General features: G+C 39.6%; 2 protein-coding genes across 3 annotated transcripts in view; one reads left to right on the top strand and one right to left on the bottom strand.

Annotated features, from left to right (window-relative positions):
• Window positions 1–57: 57 nt before the first annotated feature.
• Window positions 58–4,671, bottom strand: LOC106585088 (serine/threonine-protein phosphatase PGAM5, mitochondrial). 2 transcript variants are annotated; one of them, XM_014170893.3, is made up of 6 exons: window positions 4,087–4,671; window positions 3,711–3,886; window positions 3,407–3,532; window positions 1,233–1,321; window positions 929–1,125; window positions 58–689 (listed from the first exon to the last, which is right to left on the bottom strand). In XM_014170893.3, the coding sequence occupies exons 1-6, from the start codon at window positions 4,317–4,319 to the stop codon at window positions 539–541; spliced, it is 972 nt and encodes a 323-aa protein (XP_014026368.3). In that variant the 5' UTR covers window positions 4,320–4,671; the 3' UTR covers window positions 58–538. The 2 variants fall into 2 exon arrangements, with proteins under 2 accessions (XP_014026368.3, XP_014026370.3); XM_014170895.3 differs by having other exon boundaries at window positions 929–1,062; window positions 4,087–4,670.
• Window positions 4,672–14,693: 10,022 nt separating this feature from the next.
• Window positions 14,694–16,225, top strand: part of zdhhc8b (zinc finger DHHC-type palmitoyltransferase 8b) — a 90,170-nt gene continuing 88,638 nt past the window's right edge. The window contains exon 1 of the mRNA XM_014170896.3: window positions 14,694–14,983. Within this exon, the coding sequence (XP_014026371.1) occupies window positions 14,880–14,983 (104 nt within the window). The 5' untranslated portion in view covers window positions 14,694–14,879. The remainder of the gene's footprint in view (window positions 14,984–16,225) is intronic.

Raw genomic sequence — 16,225 nt, 5'->3', positions numbered from 1 at the left:
CCCTATTTTAAGACTGTACGAGTACTTATTTGGTGTACTACTGAGGAACACAAAACATTTACCATGTTTCCTTTATTGCATGTTTCTACTGAATACAACTATCTGAACCTCAGAGGAAGCCTTGATCCAAATACAAAAGTACTGAGCATGATAAGCATTTACAGCATTACAGTAAATATGCCATACAAATTTAGAATGTTTTTGGTTTTAAAATCCTTCAGTCCCTCAACTCTTCTACCCTTTACATTCATAATGAGTGGGCACTGGCAGTCATCTGATCAGCTTTCGGAGTTCAGTGATTGGCTACAGCAACAGTTCATACTGTATACTCCCCTTTTGCACTGTAGTTGGCAAACGATGGCACAGGAGTTGATCACAAAACACCACATAAAAGTATATCGTTGAAGTTACAAAAATAACACCAAAAGTAACTTTCAAGACACTTAAGGATAAAATCAAGAGCCATTCAGTTCACCCTGTGACCGAGATCTAAAGCTCTCCGGGAGAGAACGAGTGAATACTGTAGGTGGAACATTTCTCAGGTCCGTGTGAGTTTGTCTGGGGGCATGAACCCTGAGTCTCCCAGTGTCCTCAGTGCCACTCTGCCGCTGGGGCGGACAGTGAGCCAGGTGATGCTGCCGTTGTTCAGGCCCATCCTCAGCCAGCCCTCTGGGGGAAACTGCAGAGCCCTGAGACACAGAGGGAGGGATAGAGCCTGTAAGATCCACCAAAACACCCAAATGAGACCTGGTCTATTTTTCAAAACAAATATTCACATATATCATGTGATGTTGAAAAGCACATCATTATAGTCATGAAATGCAAAAGACATCAGCAAGACAGTGAAATTGCTAGACAAAGTAATGTAGATTGGCATCATCTTGTTGGATGAGGCTTTGATCCAGCTTGCCTGGGGAGACCAACACACCTGCACACGAAATAGCGGATGACATTGGCATGACAGACGATGATCTCGTAGCTGTCCTCCTTCTGCTTGGGGTCAGCGCGGTGGATGTAGCGACGGAAGGCAGCCTCGATCCGGGCCCCGTCCTCGTGGTACTGCTGTAGAGCGGTAGAGGTCCACAGTGGTGGTGTCAGACGAGGGTTTGAGATGACCTCTGACCTCTCATTGGAATACATTGCATTGAATTATGTATTGAATGATGCAGACAGCAGTAACTAATAAGTGAAACTAAACAGGAAGTAATATGACAGAGAATTGGGCGTCTCACCACAGCGTCAGGCTTCCAGTGGTTAACAGGAGGCACAGGTTCGATGGGTGCTCCTTCTCTCAGCAAATCACAGCTCACCAGCTCTACCCCTAAATCAAAAATAGATCAGAAGATGAGTTAGTTAGTGGTGAGTAGTGAAATGCTTATCTATGATGCTTAATGACAATTTTTACATCTGAAAATCTGAGATCAAAGCTTCTGAAGCTGTTATCAGAGGTAGAACCTTGGTATCAGGTGACGTACCTAGCCTTCAGGAAGTATTCACACACCTTGACTTTTTCCACATTTTGTTGTGTTACAAAGTGGGATTAAAATGGTTTTAGTCGTCATTTTTGTCAACAATCTAAACAAAATACTCTAAATGTCAGTGGTAGAAAAATGATAACATTTGAAAAAAAAAATAAGTTGAAAAATAAAACACCAATATACAGTATCCTGATTAGATAAGTATTCAACCCCCTGAGTCAATACATGTTAGAATCACCTTTGGTAGTGATTACAGCTGAGTCTTTCTGGGTACGTCTCTAAGAGCTTTCCACACTTGGATTGTGCAACATTTGCCCATTATTCTTTTCAAAATTATTCAAGCTCTGTCAGATTGGTTGTGGATCATTGCTAGACAACCATTTTCAGATTTTGCCATATATTTTCAAGCAGATTTAAGTCAGAAATGTAACTCAGCCTTATTCACTGTCTTCTTGGTAAGCAACTCCAATGTAGATTTGGCCTTGGGTTTTAGGTTATTGTCCTGCTGAAAGGTTAATTAATCTCCCAGTGTCAGCTGGAAAGCAGACTGAGCCAGGATTTCCTTTAGGATTTTGCCTGTGTTTAACTCCATTCAGTTTCTTTTTCATCCTGAAAAACACCCCAGTCCTTAACAATTACAATCATACCCATAACATGATGCCGCCGCCACCACTATGCTTGAAAAAAATATGGAGAGTGGTACTCTGTAATATGTTGTATTGGATGTGCCCCAAACATAACACTAAGTTAATTGCGTTGCCACATTTCTTTGCAGTATTACTTCAGTGCCTTGTTGCAAACAGGATGCATGTTTTGGAATAGTTTTATTCTGCACAGGGTTCCTTCTTTTTACTCTGTCAATTAGGTTAGTATACAATGTCATCCTCAGTTTTCTCCTATCACAGCCATTAAACTCTGTCTTAGTCACCATTGGGATCATGGTGAAATCCCTGAGCGGTTTCCTTCCTGTCAGGCAACTGAGTGAAGAAGGATGCCTGTATCTTTCTTGTGACTGGGTGTATTGATTCAACATCCAAAGTGTAATTAAATACCTTCACCATGTTCAAATGGATATTCAATGTCTGCCAGGTGCCCTTCTTTGCGAGGCATTGGAAACCTCCCTGGTCTTTGTGGTTGAATCTGTGTTTGAAATTCACTGCTTTGGTATTTTATTAGGATCCCCATTAGCTGTTACGAAAGCCACAGCTACTCTTCCTGGGGTCCACACCAAACACGAAACAATTCAGAACATTAATAGACAAGAACAGCTCAAGGACAGAACTACATACATTTAAAAGCTTGACTGAGGGACCTTACAGATAACTGTATATGTGGGGTACAGAGATGATAGTCATCCAAAAATAATGTTAAACACTATTATTGCACAGAGTCAATGCAATTTATTATGCGACTTGTTAAGCACATTTTTACTCGTGAACATATTCAGCCTTGCCATAACAAAGGGGTTGAATACTTACTGGCTCAAGGCATTTCAACTCTTTATTAATTTGTAAAAATGTCAAAAAACATAATTCCACTTTGGCATTATGGGGTATTGTGTGTAGGCCAGTGACACAAAATCTCAATTGAATCCATTTTAATTTCAGCCTGTTACAACAAATGTGGAAAAAGTCAAGGGGTGTGAATACTTTCTGAAGGAACTGTAAATATCTGCACCATGAATAGCAGCAGAGTGCAGGCTTTTGCTCCAGCTCTACACAAACACACCTGATTTAACCACATGGTCTATCGATACAACCAATCCATGTTCTGGAGTCAAAACGTGATTCTAAAGTTGAATCAGGAGAGTTAGATTGAGGCTGTACAGCACTGGTTAGTCTTGTGGAACCAGACAAGCATGTCTCTGAATATCGTATAGACTCTGGCATATGGCTCAGCTGTAAAGTCTGCCTGTCTAGGGTTCTGACCTGGGAGGTACTTGCTGATGATGTTGGCCGTCTCGGTGGCCCTGGCCATAGTGGAGTAGACCATGATGTCATACTTCAGCCCCAGGGCAGCCAACCGCTGGCCAGTAAGCTCAGCCTGCTCCCGACCTGCAGAACACCAACACACAGTCCCATAAATTAGCAGATTGTACTTGTATACCACTTTCACCACCTCTAATGCTCTTCTTATCCACTAAAACACAACTGTTGAGCTGTAGAGTGGAGAACTAGGTCTATGTGTCACGCTTTAAGCAACATGAATACACAGCAGAACAGGGTACAGAACCTAAAGGGGTGAGGATTCTCTCATGGTCTCCATTCCCACTCAGGTTGTACTGGGAGTGCCTGATGAAAAGGATGTTGCGTGTGGCTTTGGGTTTGCCATTCTCCTGCTCTAAGCTTGGGTCTTCACTGGTGTTCTCCTTCTTCTTCCCATTTGTAAACTGTGGGGACGGTTCCCGCCTAGTACAGTACAGAGGGAACAAATCAGTTGTGTGTCTTGTGCCCAGAGAAGTCATCTGTCAGTCTAGCAACATGTTGCTGGCTGCAATTATGAATCAATCACACTCAGCGTAGACTAAACTACTTGACCCACATCCCATCAGACCCCTCTTATGTTTTACAGTAGTCTGCATCAGATTTAGCTAATAAAGCAGGCATACTTATCCCAGTTGAAGTCCCAGGCACGTCCAGTAGATGCAACCGTGTGGTTCCCCGCTGACCATGTCGCTGGCTGTGCAGCTTGGAGAATATTGAACCGACTCCACTGACCTGATCGCTCTCCTTGCGTATCACCGAAATAGCCACGGGATTCAGCTGCGGCAGCCGCCACAACCAGCACCGCTGATCCGCCAGCGAATCCACACACGAGTTTGATTGTCCTCCGATATGACATGTTGTAAAAACCTTGCGATTATGTGAAATTTGTGTTCGCTAGGTAGCGGGCTAAGTTGCTAATGACGCCCAATGTGTAGAGAGATTTAGGAATGTAGCATCCAGCGGTCTCGAAGAGCGGCTAATCCAGACCTAGCTAGGTCCGCCTCTGGTCAGTGGATTTACACACTTTCTAGGTACAGGGACACAGCGAATACCCTCCAACGACACTTTAATCGCCAGCTAAAAATAACTCCAGTCAAGATTATGAAGCTATTTGGAATCACTTAGCTAGCAAGCTTGAAGATAAACCAAAAGGAAAACACACAGGGCTTGGACCTACGGTGTCTCGCTGGAGCCCAAAAAAAACAGCTAGCGAAGATATTACGATACGCGAATGTCGCGGGACAAAACGAACAAATAATGCATCACTAGAGGGAGCTCACAGTTTTAAAAAACGATGAAAACTTCAGAAGACTGGGGAAATCGGACAGAGATTGTGGAGATTTTTATTGTAATGGTAATGAATATTTTTTTTGGGGGGGGGGGGGGGCAGAGTCTGCCTTTACAAAGGCAACCCAATTCTGATCTTTTTTTCACTAATTGATATTTTGACCAATCAGATCAGGTCTGAAACAGTAAAGACCAATTAGTTGGGGAAAAAATAAAGGCAGCCTCTGTAGCCTACTTTCACAGTAGGGCCCAAGTAAAACTGACTATGATATTTGTAACAAAAAATTGCATTCAAGTTTCAAGATTAAATGTCACATGCACAAGTACAGTGAAAGGCCTTTCTTACAAACGTATAGACCAACAATGCAATAATTAATAACAACGTATAACTAGAAAAAAACATGAGGAATAAGAAATATGTAATACACAATAAGTAAGCATACTATATACAGCAAATATTTAAAAAGTCAGTTCCAATACCGTATTTACATGCGCAGGGATACTGGAGTGATGGAGGTAGATATGTAAGGTGACTAGGCAACAGGATATAAGATGAGGAGAGTAGCAGCAGCTTGCATGTGAGTGGGTGTGCGGGTGTGTAGTCAGTATAAATGTATGTGCATATTATGTGTGAGTGAGAAAATGATGGATAAATGATGAGTGACTCTAAACAAATGATGATTTTCAATGTGCAAACGTAACGAAATAAAATATAGGCTATAAATCCATTTATTCAAGCATTTTTTAATTCAATGTAAATAATGCCTAAAAATATAGTTTGAGATAAACGTGTGGTCCCTGGCTGTAACCTTAGCATCACACACCTCTTTGATTATGGCGGCGTTTACACAGGCAGCCCAATTCTGATCTTTTTTTTTTCACTAATTCAGGGGTCATCAACCTTTTCTTGCCAAGCGACTCCCTCAGGGAACCCCTCTCAGGCAAAACGGAAGCCCCCGGGACCGCCATCATACGTTAGCTAAAATAATTTTTCCACGTCTTGTCTTATCATTAGGTGACTGATAATGGCAAGGAAAAGTAATCAACATTTTAAAATGAATAGATTTGGGAGATAGTTTTTCATTATTTTGACCTCCCCACATTTTAATTGGAAGAGGAAGTGTAAACTATAACATAGCCTATTAGCTAGAAAGGTAACTCTAAACACATTTTCGCTAAGAGCAGCTGGTTAGCCATGTGTTGTCAAAAAACAATGTCCTGGTTAAGAAAGCTTACCAGCAGCCAGCAGGACTTGCCACACTGGTAGCCTATTCACTGGTGCTTTTTCAAAGCCTATGTCAGACACTCCAGTGAGTGTAATGGGCTTCAATGAGTTTCATTTGCTTAATATTAGAGTTGAGAAATACACTTGACATCATTAGAAAGAAAATATGATCCTATTTTCTACTATAGGTCTGTAATTCAAAATGTATTTATTCTGTTGTTGCTAGCGACATGCATAATTTTTAAAATACATTTTGTGGACCCTCTGCAGTGCCTCCGTGGACCGCCGGTTGAATACCCCTGCACTTTTGACCAATCACATCAGATCTTTTCACAAACTATCAGGAGAATTGGACTGCCTGTCGTAACACAGGCTATAGGCTCCACCTTTCAAGCGGTTCTCTGTCCTCACTCGCGGGCTGGATTGCTAGTGGGATTTCCAATTACCGTTCTCCTGGCAGCAGGATATTATGCTGGCTAATCACGATTCGGATTTGTTTTCTTCAAAATAAGAGTCCCCCTACAAAGACATGCTAAACTTTTGAAATATCGATTTTGTTTTTGCATATCAGTACAGTACAACTGTTTTTCACAGCATTGCAACCACCTTTAAAAAAATAAATTGATAATTTGACGTACTTTTATTTTTAATATTGTATTATTTATACCAGCATTTCTTTAGAAAGTTTACACCCATACTGGTATATTGAAAGCTATTGGGCTTGTTCAACATTGCAGCTGACAGTGCAGGCAACTGCCGACTGACTGATCTACAAATCACCTTCCATCATAAATAACGTGTCATTATTATTTGTAGATCAGTCAGTCAGTCACAATTTACCCATGATAAATTACGATTTTGATCCTCTCGAACACGGCCAATGTGTAGGCTAAGTGAAAATAAATACACTTTTCTAAGATACTGGAACTGGCGTGCCTCGCACCGATGATCATACCACGCTCAAAGTTATTAGGTCACTCGTTTTGCCCATTCTAACGTTCAATCTAACAGTAACTGAATGCCTCGATGCCTGTACGCTTGCTTTATATAGCAAGCCATGGCCAAGTAACTCACTGTCTGTAGGAGTGAACCATTTTCGTGAACAGGTGGTGTACCTAATAAACAAACTGGCCACTGAGTGTATGGTGTTATTTCTTGGCAGACTGAGGTCTACATACCCAGCAGCACGTTTTACTCCACCCATTCCAGTGGTCCCAATGCAATACACTGTAGGCCTATTAACTTACATATAGGCTTACAGAGAGATAATTACTCTATGTGTTGACTTAAAAGTGGTGTTGGGAGTACTCAGTAGGGTCTGTAGAATCTATATACTGTATGGTGTCATTTCATGGGGCACTGAATAATACGGAGTGTTGCTGGCCTTTTACTACACCCATTCTATTGGCCACAATGCAAATCACTGCATATGCATTACATAGTGGCTTATAGAGAAAAAACTGTTCTATGTGCCGATGTCAAAGTGGGGTTGGGATTACTCAGGGTCTGTAGAATCTATATACAGTATGGTGTTATTTCATGGGGGACTGAGGTCTAAATACCCAGCAGCACTATACATACTCAAACACATAAGGCAAACTTTTTAGTCAAAATGAAAATGTAATGCTTTCAGAACGGCAAAGAAGACAATTATTTAGAAGTAATATCTAACAGGTTAGCAGTATACAGTGAAGGAATTTTACATTTGAGTCATTTAGCAGATGCTCTTATCCAGAGCGACTAACAGGAGCAATCGGGGTTAAGTGCCTCGCTCAAGGGTACATCGGCAGATTTTTCACCTAGTCGGAGCAGGGATTCAAACCAGCAACCTTTCGGTTACTGCCCCAATGCTCTTAACCACTAGGCTACCTGCCATCCAGGTACAGTAGGCATAGGCCTATTAACTTGTTTTCAAAAAACAATAACAGAGACAAGATTATTTACAAGTTATATTGTGATGATTATCTCTCAATGTCAGCAAAGGCATTTTCTGTACAGTTTTAAATGCATTACAAGAAACACTCTGCTGTATTCTTCATGCTTAAAACCTTAACATCTTTCAACTAAGTAACTTCCCCTCCGATAACTAATGTAAAACATAGTCTCGCTTGCCATTGTGACAAAGCGTATTCACATTGCGCTCTAATAAAACTGCGTTAGAGAACAAGCACACATAAACACTACTACTATTACTGTCTGACTGTTTTCTAAAATGGGGGCACCGATAAGAAAATGCATAGTTTAGTGTCACATCCACCGCAGCCCCATGCATTGCCAGATACTGTAATGCCAGGTATTTTCTGAATTTCAAGTAGCGTATCCTCGAATCCATAATTTTCAGATTTAAATTAAAGCAATTACTGCTACTAACTTTATGTAACTTTATGTCACAGGCACTATCACATGCTTATGCTGCATTCAAAACAACTGGGAACTTGGAACTGGGAACTTGGAAATCTCAGACTTCTGACTTCAGTGGATTCAAAACTACTGGGAACTCTGAAAAAACGAACTCCGACTGGGAAAAATCGATTTGACTGGTCATCCAAGATCACTGTCGTCATGATTTGACCTCGTATTTTTCCTAATTCCCAGTTGTTTTGAACGTGGCATTAAAACCCCACCAGTTGTGGGACGCTCTAGGCTCATTTGGCATAACCTCTTTGCTGTCACAAAACAGACTCTGTAATCGCTGACTCTCAAAATACGCAGGGCACATTAACACAATTTGTTGCTTCAGATGTAACTTCACCAGATCGTTGTACCCGTCAAATATTCTTTCATTAAACCACTTGTTGTCACTGCTTAATATGTTATAGACTTTTGACCTCACACAAGAAACATAAAGTACAACAATATCTGGAGTGCTGGTCCAAATTGTTTGTGTACTGAGTAGGCTGCTGCTGCACATGTAACTTACTTTGTGTGCTTCTCACTTCGAAATAATTTTCTTGAAAAGAATGTCAAGTGCCACTTTTATGTCTGGAAGTGGAACGCTAAACATTGATGTGAAGTTTGGGCCATTGTGGATTCTGTTGGTTTGACAAGTTTCACAGCTATATTCATGCATAGCATTAGCCAAAGATTTTATCGCTAGCATATCTAAGCAAGAAAGAAGTGGGTCGACAAAATCCAGTGGATCATTTTGTTTATTTGGATACAAAGACAAAAATGATTTGTGTATCTCAGCTAAAACATACTTAAACTCTTCAGGCAGGAAACTGCTCCCTGGATGCTGCACTGCTGTCTGTAATAAATTAGCAAAGTTGTTTATTTTGCGAGTACACTTTGTGATGAGTGTGGGTCTATATTTCCAAAGATGCAGCAAAGATTGTAGTGTTGATTTTAGCCAACAGTTCTGATTTCGATTAGAGAATTTACATATGGTTGTGATCATGTTATCATGGCAATGTTGCTCAGGTCTGGTATCAAGAATGAGAGGTTCACTGAACCCTTGTGTCACATTACTCTTCTTTTTCTTATTATTCAGAGAAAACATTTTAGAATTGATATCAGGAGGCATGTGAACGTTATTTTCAGAGACCCTCCTAAAACCCCACCTGTTTCGTTTTGGTTGTTGGTCAGTGATTCTGCTAGTTCCTCCTTCTGTTTGAGTGGCATTTTTGGTTTTCTTGCTGGGGAACGTGACATCTACTGCACACTACTCCTTAATGACAATGGGAAAACATGTTTTTAGACATTTTTGCAAATTTATTGCAAATGAAATACAGAAATATCTCATTTACATAAGTATTCACATCCTTGAGTTAACACATGTTAGAATCACCTTCGGCAGCAATTACAGCTTTGAGTCTTTCTGGGTAAGTCTCTAGGCACTTTGCACACCTGAATTGTACAATATTTGCACATTATTCTTTTGAAAATTCTTCAAGCTCTGTCAAATTGGTTGTTGATCATTGCTAGACAGCCATTGTCAAGTCTTGCCATAGATTTTAATGCCGATTTTTTAAGTCAAAATTATAACTAGGCCACTCAGGAACATTCAATGTTGTCTTGGCAAGCAACTTCAGTGTATATTTGCCCTTGTGTTTTAGGTTATTGTCCTGCTGAAAGGTCCATTTGTCTCCCCATGTCTGTTAGATTGAACCAGGTTATCCTCTAGGATTTTGCCTGTGTCTAGCGCTATTCCATTTATTATTATCCCCCCAAAATTCTGTGGTCCTTTGCGATTACAAGCATACGCATAACATGATGCAGCCACCACCATTCTTAAAAATATGAAGAGTGGTACTCCGTGATGTGTTGTGTTAGATTTGCCCCAAACATAACACTTTGTATTTAGGACATAAAGTTAATTTCTTTGCCACATTTTTTGCAGTTTTACTTTAGTGCCTTATTGCAAACAGGATTCATGTTTTGGAATATTTGCAATCTGTACAGGCTTCCTCCTTTTCACTCTGTCATTTAGGTTAGTATTGTGGAGAAAATAAAATGTTGTTGATCCATCCTCAGTTTTCTCCAATCACATCCATTAAACTCTTTTAAAGTCACCATTGGCCTCATGGTAAAATCCATGAGCGGTTTCCTTCCTCTCGGCAACTGAGTTAGGAAGGACGCCTGTATATTTGTTATGCCTGGGTGTCTTGATACACCATCCAAAGTGTAATTAATAACTTAATCATGCTCAAAGGGATATTCAATGTTTTTGCCCATCTACCAATAGGTGCCCTTTGCTAGGCATTGGAAAACCTTGTTTTTGAGGGACGTTACATTTACATTTACATTTAAGTCATTTAGCAGACGCTCTTATCCAGAGCGACTTACAAATTGGTGCATTCACCTTATGATATCCAGTGGAACAACCACTTTACAATAGTGCATCTAAATATTTTAAGGGTGGGGGGGGGTTAGAAGGATTACTTTATCCTATCCTAGGTATTCCTTAAAGAGGTGGGGTTTCAGGTGTCTCCGGAAGGTGGTGATTGACTCCGCTGTCCTGGTGTCGTGAGGGAGCTTGTTCCACGTTACAGATAATTGTATGTCTGGGGTTGTAACGGCTGTCTTCGTCATCCTCAGATGAAGGGGAAGAGAAATCAGACCAAAATGCAGCGTGGTAAGTGTCCGTCATTTTAATGAAAAAACTGAACACTAAAATACGACAAGCAACATAAAAGAACAACCGAACAGTTCCATAAGGCACAGAAGCTATACGGAAAACAATCACCCACAAAACCCAAAGGAAAAACAGGCTACTTATGTGTGACTCCCAATCAGCAACAACGAACTACAGCTGTGCCTGATTGGGAGCCACACACGGCCAAACCAACGAAAACAGCCAACATAGAAAAATGAACATAGAACGCCCACCCCACCCTGGCCTAACCAAAATAAAGAACAAAAAACCCCTCTCTATGGCCAGGGCGTTACAGGGGTACAGAGATGAGGTAGTCGTTCAAAATCATGTTAAACACTATTATTGCACACAGAGTGAGTCCATACAATTTATTATGTGACTTGTTAAGTACATTTTTACTCATTAACTTCTTTAGGCTTGCCATAGCAAAGTGGCCGAATACTTATTGACTCAAGACATTTCAGCTTTTAATTTTTAATTCATTTGTAAACATTTCGAAAAATATATTTTCTTTCTTTTTTTTCTTTTTTTTTACATTATGGGGTATTGTGTGTGTAGGCCAGTGACACAAAACCTCAATCTATTTTAAATTCAGGCTGTAAGACAACAAAATGTGGGGAAAAGTCAATGGGTATGAATACTTTCTGAAGGCACTGTAAAGTATGTCTCTTTGGTAGGCTATGTAGAAAGTATGCATTTCAACTATACATTCATCAACCCGTTATTTATCCCCTGAATATAAATGTATTGTATTTTTGAAGGTTTCCTCACTGATATCTGTGTTTTTCTTGTTTAGCAGTACTTTTAGATACGTTGATGAAAATCTCTTTAAATCTCGGGTGAGAAAGTCAGACCAAATAGGAATTAGACCAAAATAGACCAAATAGGAATTACCAGAAGAAAGTTTTAAAAAAGCTTGTCTAACAGTTTTTATGAACAGTACAGCTTTCTCTCAGTGCATTGTGCTCTAGCAATGCGTTCAAAGGTTTGTTTCCGTATTTTGTCAAAGCATTCAAAGAAAGGAGATTTGACTTTTTCACTATATACTGTACAGTGAACTCCAGAAGTATTGGGACAGTGACACATTTTTTGTTTTGGCTCTGTTCTCCAGCACATTGAAATGATATGATGACTGTGGTTAAAGTGCAGACTGTCGGCTTTAATTTTAGGGTATTTTCATCTATATCGGGTGAACCGTTGAGAAATTACAGCACTTTTTGTACATAGTCCCCCCATTTTAGGGGACCAAACGTATTGGGACAAATTCACTTGTGTATTAAAGTAGTAAAAAGTGTAGTATTGGGTCCCGTATTCATATCACGCCACGAGTACATCAAGCTTGTGACTACACATTTGTTGGATGCATTTGTTTTGTGTTTTGGTTGTGTTTCAGATTATTTTGTGCCCAATAGAAATGAATGGTAAATAATGTATTGTGTCATTGTGGAGTCACCTTTATTGTAAATAAGAATAGGATATGTTTCTAAACAATTCTACATTAATGTGGATGCTACCATGATTATGGATAATCCTGAATGAATCATGAATATGTGAAAGTTAGACACGCAAACATACCCCTCACCATTACAATAACAGGGGAGGTTAGCATTTTTGTTGTTGTTGAGGGGGGTATTATATTCATTATTCACGATTAAGTCAGGATTATCCATAATCATGGTAGCATCCACATTAATGTAGAAGTGTTTAGAAACATTATAACCAAATACTTAACTTTTTACTTCAGAAATAAGTGAATTTGTCCCAATACTTTTGGTCCCCTAAAATGCGGGGACTATGTACAAGAACGGTTCACCTGATATGGATGAAAATACCCTCAAAATAAGTCTGCACTTTGAACCTCTTAGTCATTGTATCATCTCAATGTGCTGGAGTACAGAGCCAAAACAGTAACAAATTTGTCACTGTCCCAATATTTTTGGCGTTCACTGTATATCACTTTCAAATTCACCAGCAAATGGTGTTCATCAATGGATTTACAATCTGGATTTTCTTGGTCCGTTTTTAGGTCTAATGTTTGTGTTAGTTTCTTGATTTTGTTAATAGAGCTGCTTACTAATGTGGAATTATGTCTGCTACCAAGAACAACACAAACATCAACAATGTCACAAATGTCAGCAAGATTTGTGGTATTCATGCCCATCCGGTACCTGTATTCCTTCTTACTGTACTCTTGTCTACAGAGTTGACCAGCTTGTTGCATTAAATTACTTTTACATACTGGTATGACACACAAATCTAGATGTTATGGAGTAGCCTCTCCTTTCACTATTTTCAAACTGTGTCTCAAATACTCGTCTACCCATTGAAGACAAGTTAGAAATGGGTCAATGAAATCCAGTGGATGATTTTGTTTATTTGCATACAGAGGTTAAAATAATTTCTGTATCTTTTCAGCTAAAACACGATTCAACTCTTCAGGCAGGAAAGTGCTCCCTGGATGCAGCAATGTAGCAGTGCTATGGACCTATCACTTTCATTTGTACAGGTATTATGTTTCTGCCACACACATCCCTTTCTTTATTCTATACTGCATTTAGTAACTGCCCTATTGCTCTCTGGGTATGCTCCTCACTAATCATAAATGCAACTGGAACAGAACCATTGGATTATGTTACTACAATCTCATTGTATAATAGCCTTTTTTTAAATTGATTTTAGACTTGGGTGGCATCCAGGGGCATCCCAAGTGTTTTGCCAAATCATGTCAGAGTATGACCCCCCCCCCCCCCAATTATCTTAAAGCTGCAATATGAAACATTTTACCTGACAAAATTCACATACGATAATGAGTTATAGATTTATCATTATCATTGAAAGCAAGTATAAAAAGCAGTAGATGTGTTCTATGTGCACTATTTCTATGCTTCCCGTGCTTAAGTTTCGTTTTTGTGTCTTCTACTTTCGGTTTTCTACACCAGCTTCAAACTGATGAAAATACAATATTTTTGGTCATGGAAAATATATTTCACTGTGGTTTAGATGGCACAATGATACTCTACACTATACTTGCTTGTTTTGTCACATAAACGGAAATTAGGCAAACTATTAGAATTCTAGCAACCAGGAAATGGCACAGCGATTTCTGCATATTGCACCTTTAATTTTCCTCATTACTGAGGAATTCTTCCCCCAATATGTAATGCATATACAGTGATTTGCATTGTGGCCAATGTAATGGGTGGAAGTAAAAGGCCAGCAACATTCTATATTATTTAGTGTCCCATGAAATGACACCATGTGCCACATGAAATGACACCATATATAGATTCTACAGACCCTACTGAGAACTCCCAACCCCACTTTTCACTCGGTGCAAAATAATAGTTTTTGAAATATAAGCCCAATATTGTCAACATACCAGTCTGAACATTGTATTTTTCAATAGTGGTCCTAAAATAATGTTTTTTAAAACAAATGTAAAAGTTTTTCAATAAATTCCTTCTTGCATTTGCTTATAAGCACAATAAAAATCGACATTGATTAAAATATATTATCTTTTGATTGAGTTATCCACCTTGCAATATGTTGAAATGCGGACTTTTATTTTTGAAGGTTTCCTCATTACCATAGTAAAGTGACATCGTTAGTGCTGCTAGCAGAAAAGTAGTGGATTTCCAAGCTTTTGGAGCGCTGTATTTTCTGCCTGTCTATATTTGGATCTGTGTGCGTTTAACGGTAGTAAATACGGATTGGCTGAATCGTTAATTATAGATATTGCAGACTGGATCTTTACATATGTATAGTATCTCCAATTGGAATAAATAATTGAGGAATGTGGAAATTACAGAATGCCCAACAGCGTTGGAAAGAGATTTAAACCCACCAAATACATCCCGGTATCTACTGCTGCCACTCTTCTTGTGGGCTCCACCACCTTATTCTTCGTTTTTACGTAAGTTTTAATTGTTTAGTAAGTCTTATAGGCTATCCTTCTGTTAATGCCTTGCACACAATAAAGAGTTTCCTATTCGGATCAATAGCATAGGTCCGACGATATGGTGGTAACCAATGACTATTGCTGTTAGAAGTTTTTGTTGCAGGATTTTAGACCGCTTTTCCGGGTCGGACCTTTATGCTATTATGAATGGTTTTATAAATATGGACTGTGCACTGAATAGCCTACAGCTATGATTGATCTTCGACTCGTTTTGGTAGTCTTGTTAGGCTGGGTGTGTCGAAGCATTATGGCAGAAACTTCTATATTACATTTACTTTATATTTGTTTTCCAAATGCATTTTTTCTAGAATAAACTTCATAGTTGGACAGCCAACTCAAGCTTGAAGTAGTCTAGGAGGTAGGCACATAGCGGCTATAGGTTACTGTGTAGCCGTAGGCCGCCATACTTGCCAGTTAGTTGCCCCGTCTTTAGTTCTTCAGGCACAGCAAACAAGTAACACAGCGGTGAATTGTTATATTGTTGCAACTGGTAGGCTACTTTGAATATGGGTGTTTCCAATATTGATTAGAAATGCTGATTCGCCCTCGGTACCTACATCAAAGTGCTTCATGTATAACGGGCAAGTGCATATGTGCGCTCTGAAGATTGTAGTGGTTAGAGCTCTACCACTGCACCTTCATTATGGAAATGTGTGTGGTTTACAGCGAGTGACGTTTTTCTGAAGGTTATTTTTTTCCACCCAGATTTTTTTTTTTTTTACATATCCATGTCCCCATGGTTATTTATTGCATTCCTGATTGACCCTGTGATCTACTTTCAAGTGCATCATTTATTGACATATAGGCGAACAGTCTGATTGTAAACTTTCAAGTACAGCCTAGGCCTGCTGTACATTTGAATCTGCACTTAGAGTCTATTTGCTTATGGAGACTAGTGGTTTGACTGAACTGGTATGATCTCATGGTTCAGCTGTCAGAGATTTGAGCACTAAATGCATTAGGGCATTGCATGAATGAATAGACCTATAGGCTTAGGCCACTGTATGATATTCCTATTTAAACACATATAAAGGAAGAGAAGCTTTAGGCGTATCCCCAGAGAGAGAGTGAGAGAGAGAGATATGCCGGTGGCATGCTACGACACCGACATCTATTTCTTTACTCTTGTCAGATAGGCTACTGCATCTGCTATAGAGATATACAATGTAGGTGTGCAGAAGGAGGCTAATTCGTTAT

The sequence above is a fragment of the Salmo salar genome, chromosome 24, assembly GCF_965601325.2.
Source record: "Salmo salar chromosome 24, fSalSal1, whole genome shotgun sequence".
NCBI classification, from domain to species: Eukaryota; Metazoa; Chordata; class Actinopteri; order Salmoniformes; family Salmonidae; genus Salmo; species Salmo salar.
The sequence above is the reverse complement of the archived record's forward strand: the minus strand, read 5'-3'. Positions and strand labels throughout refer to the sequence as shown.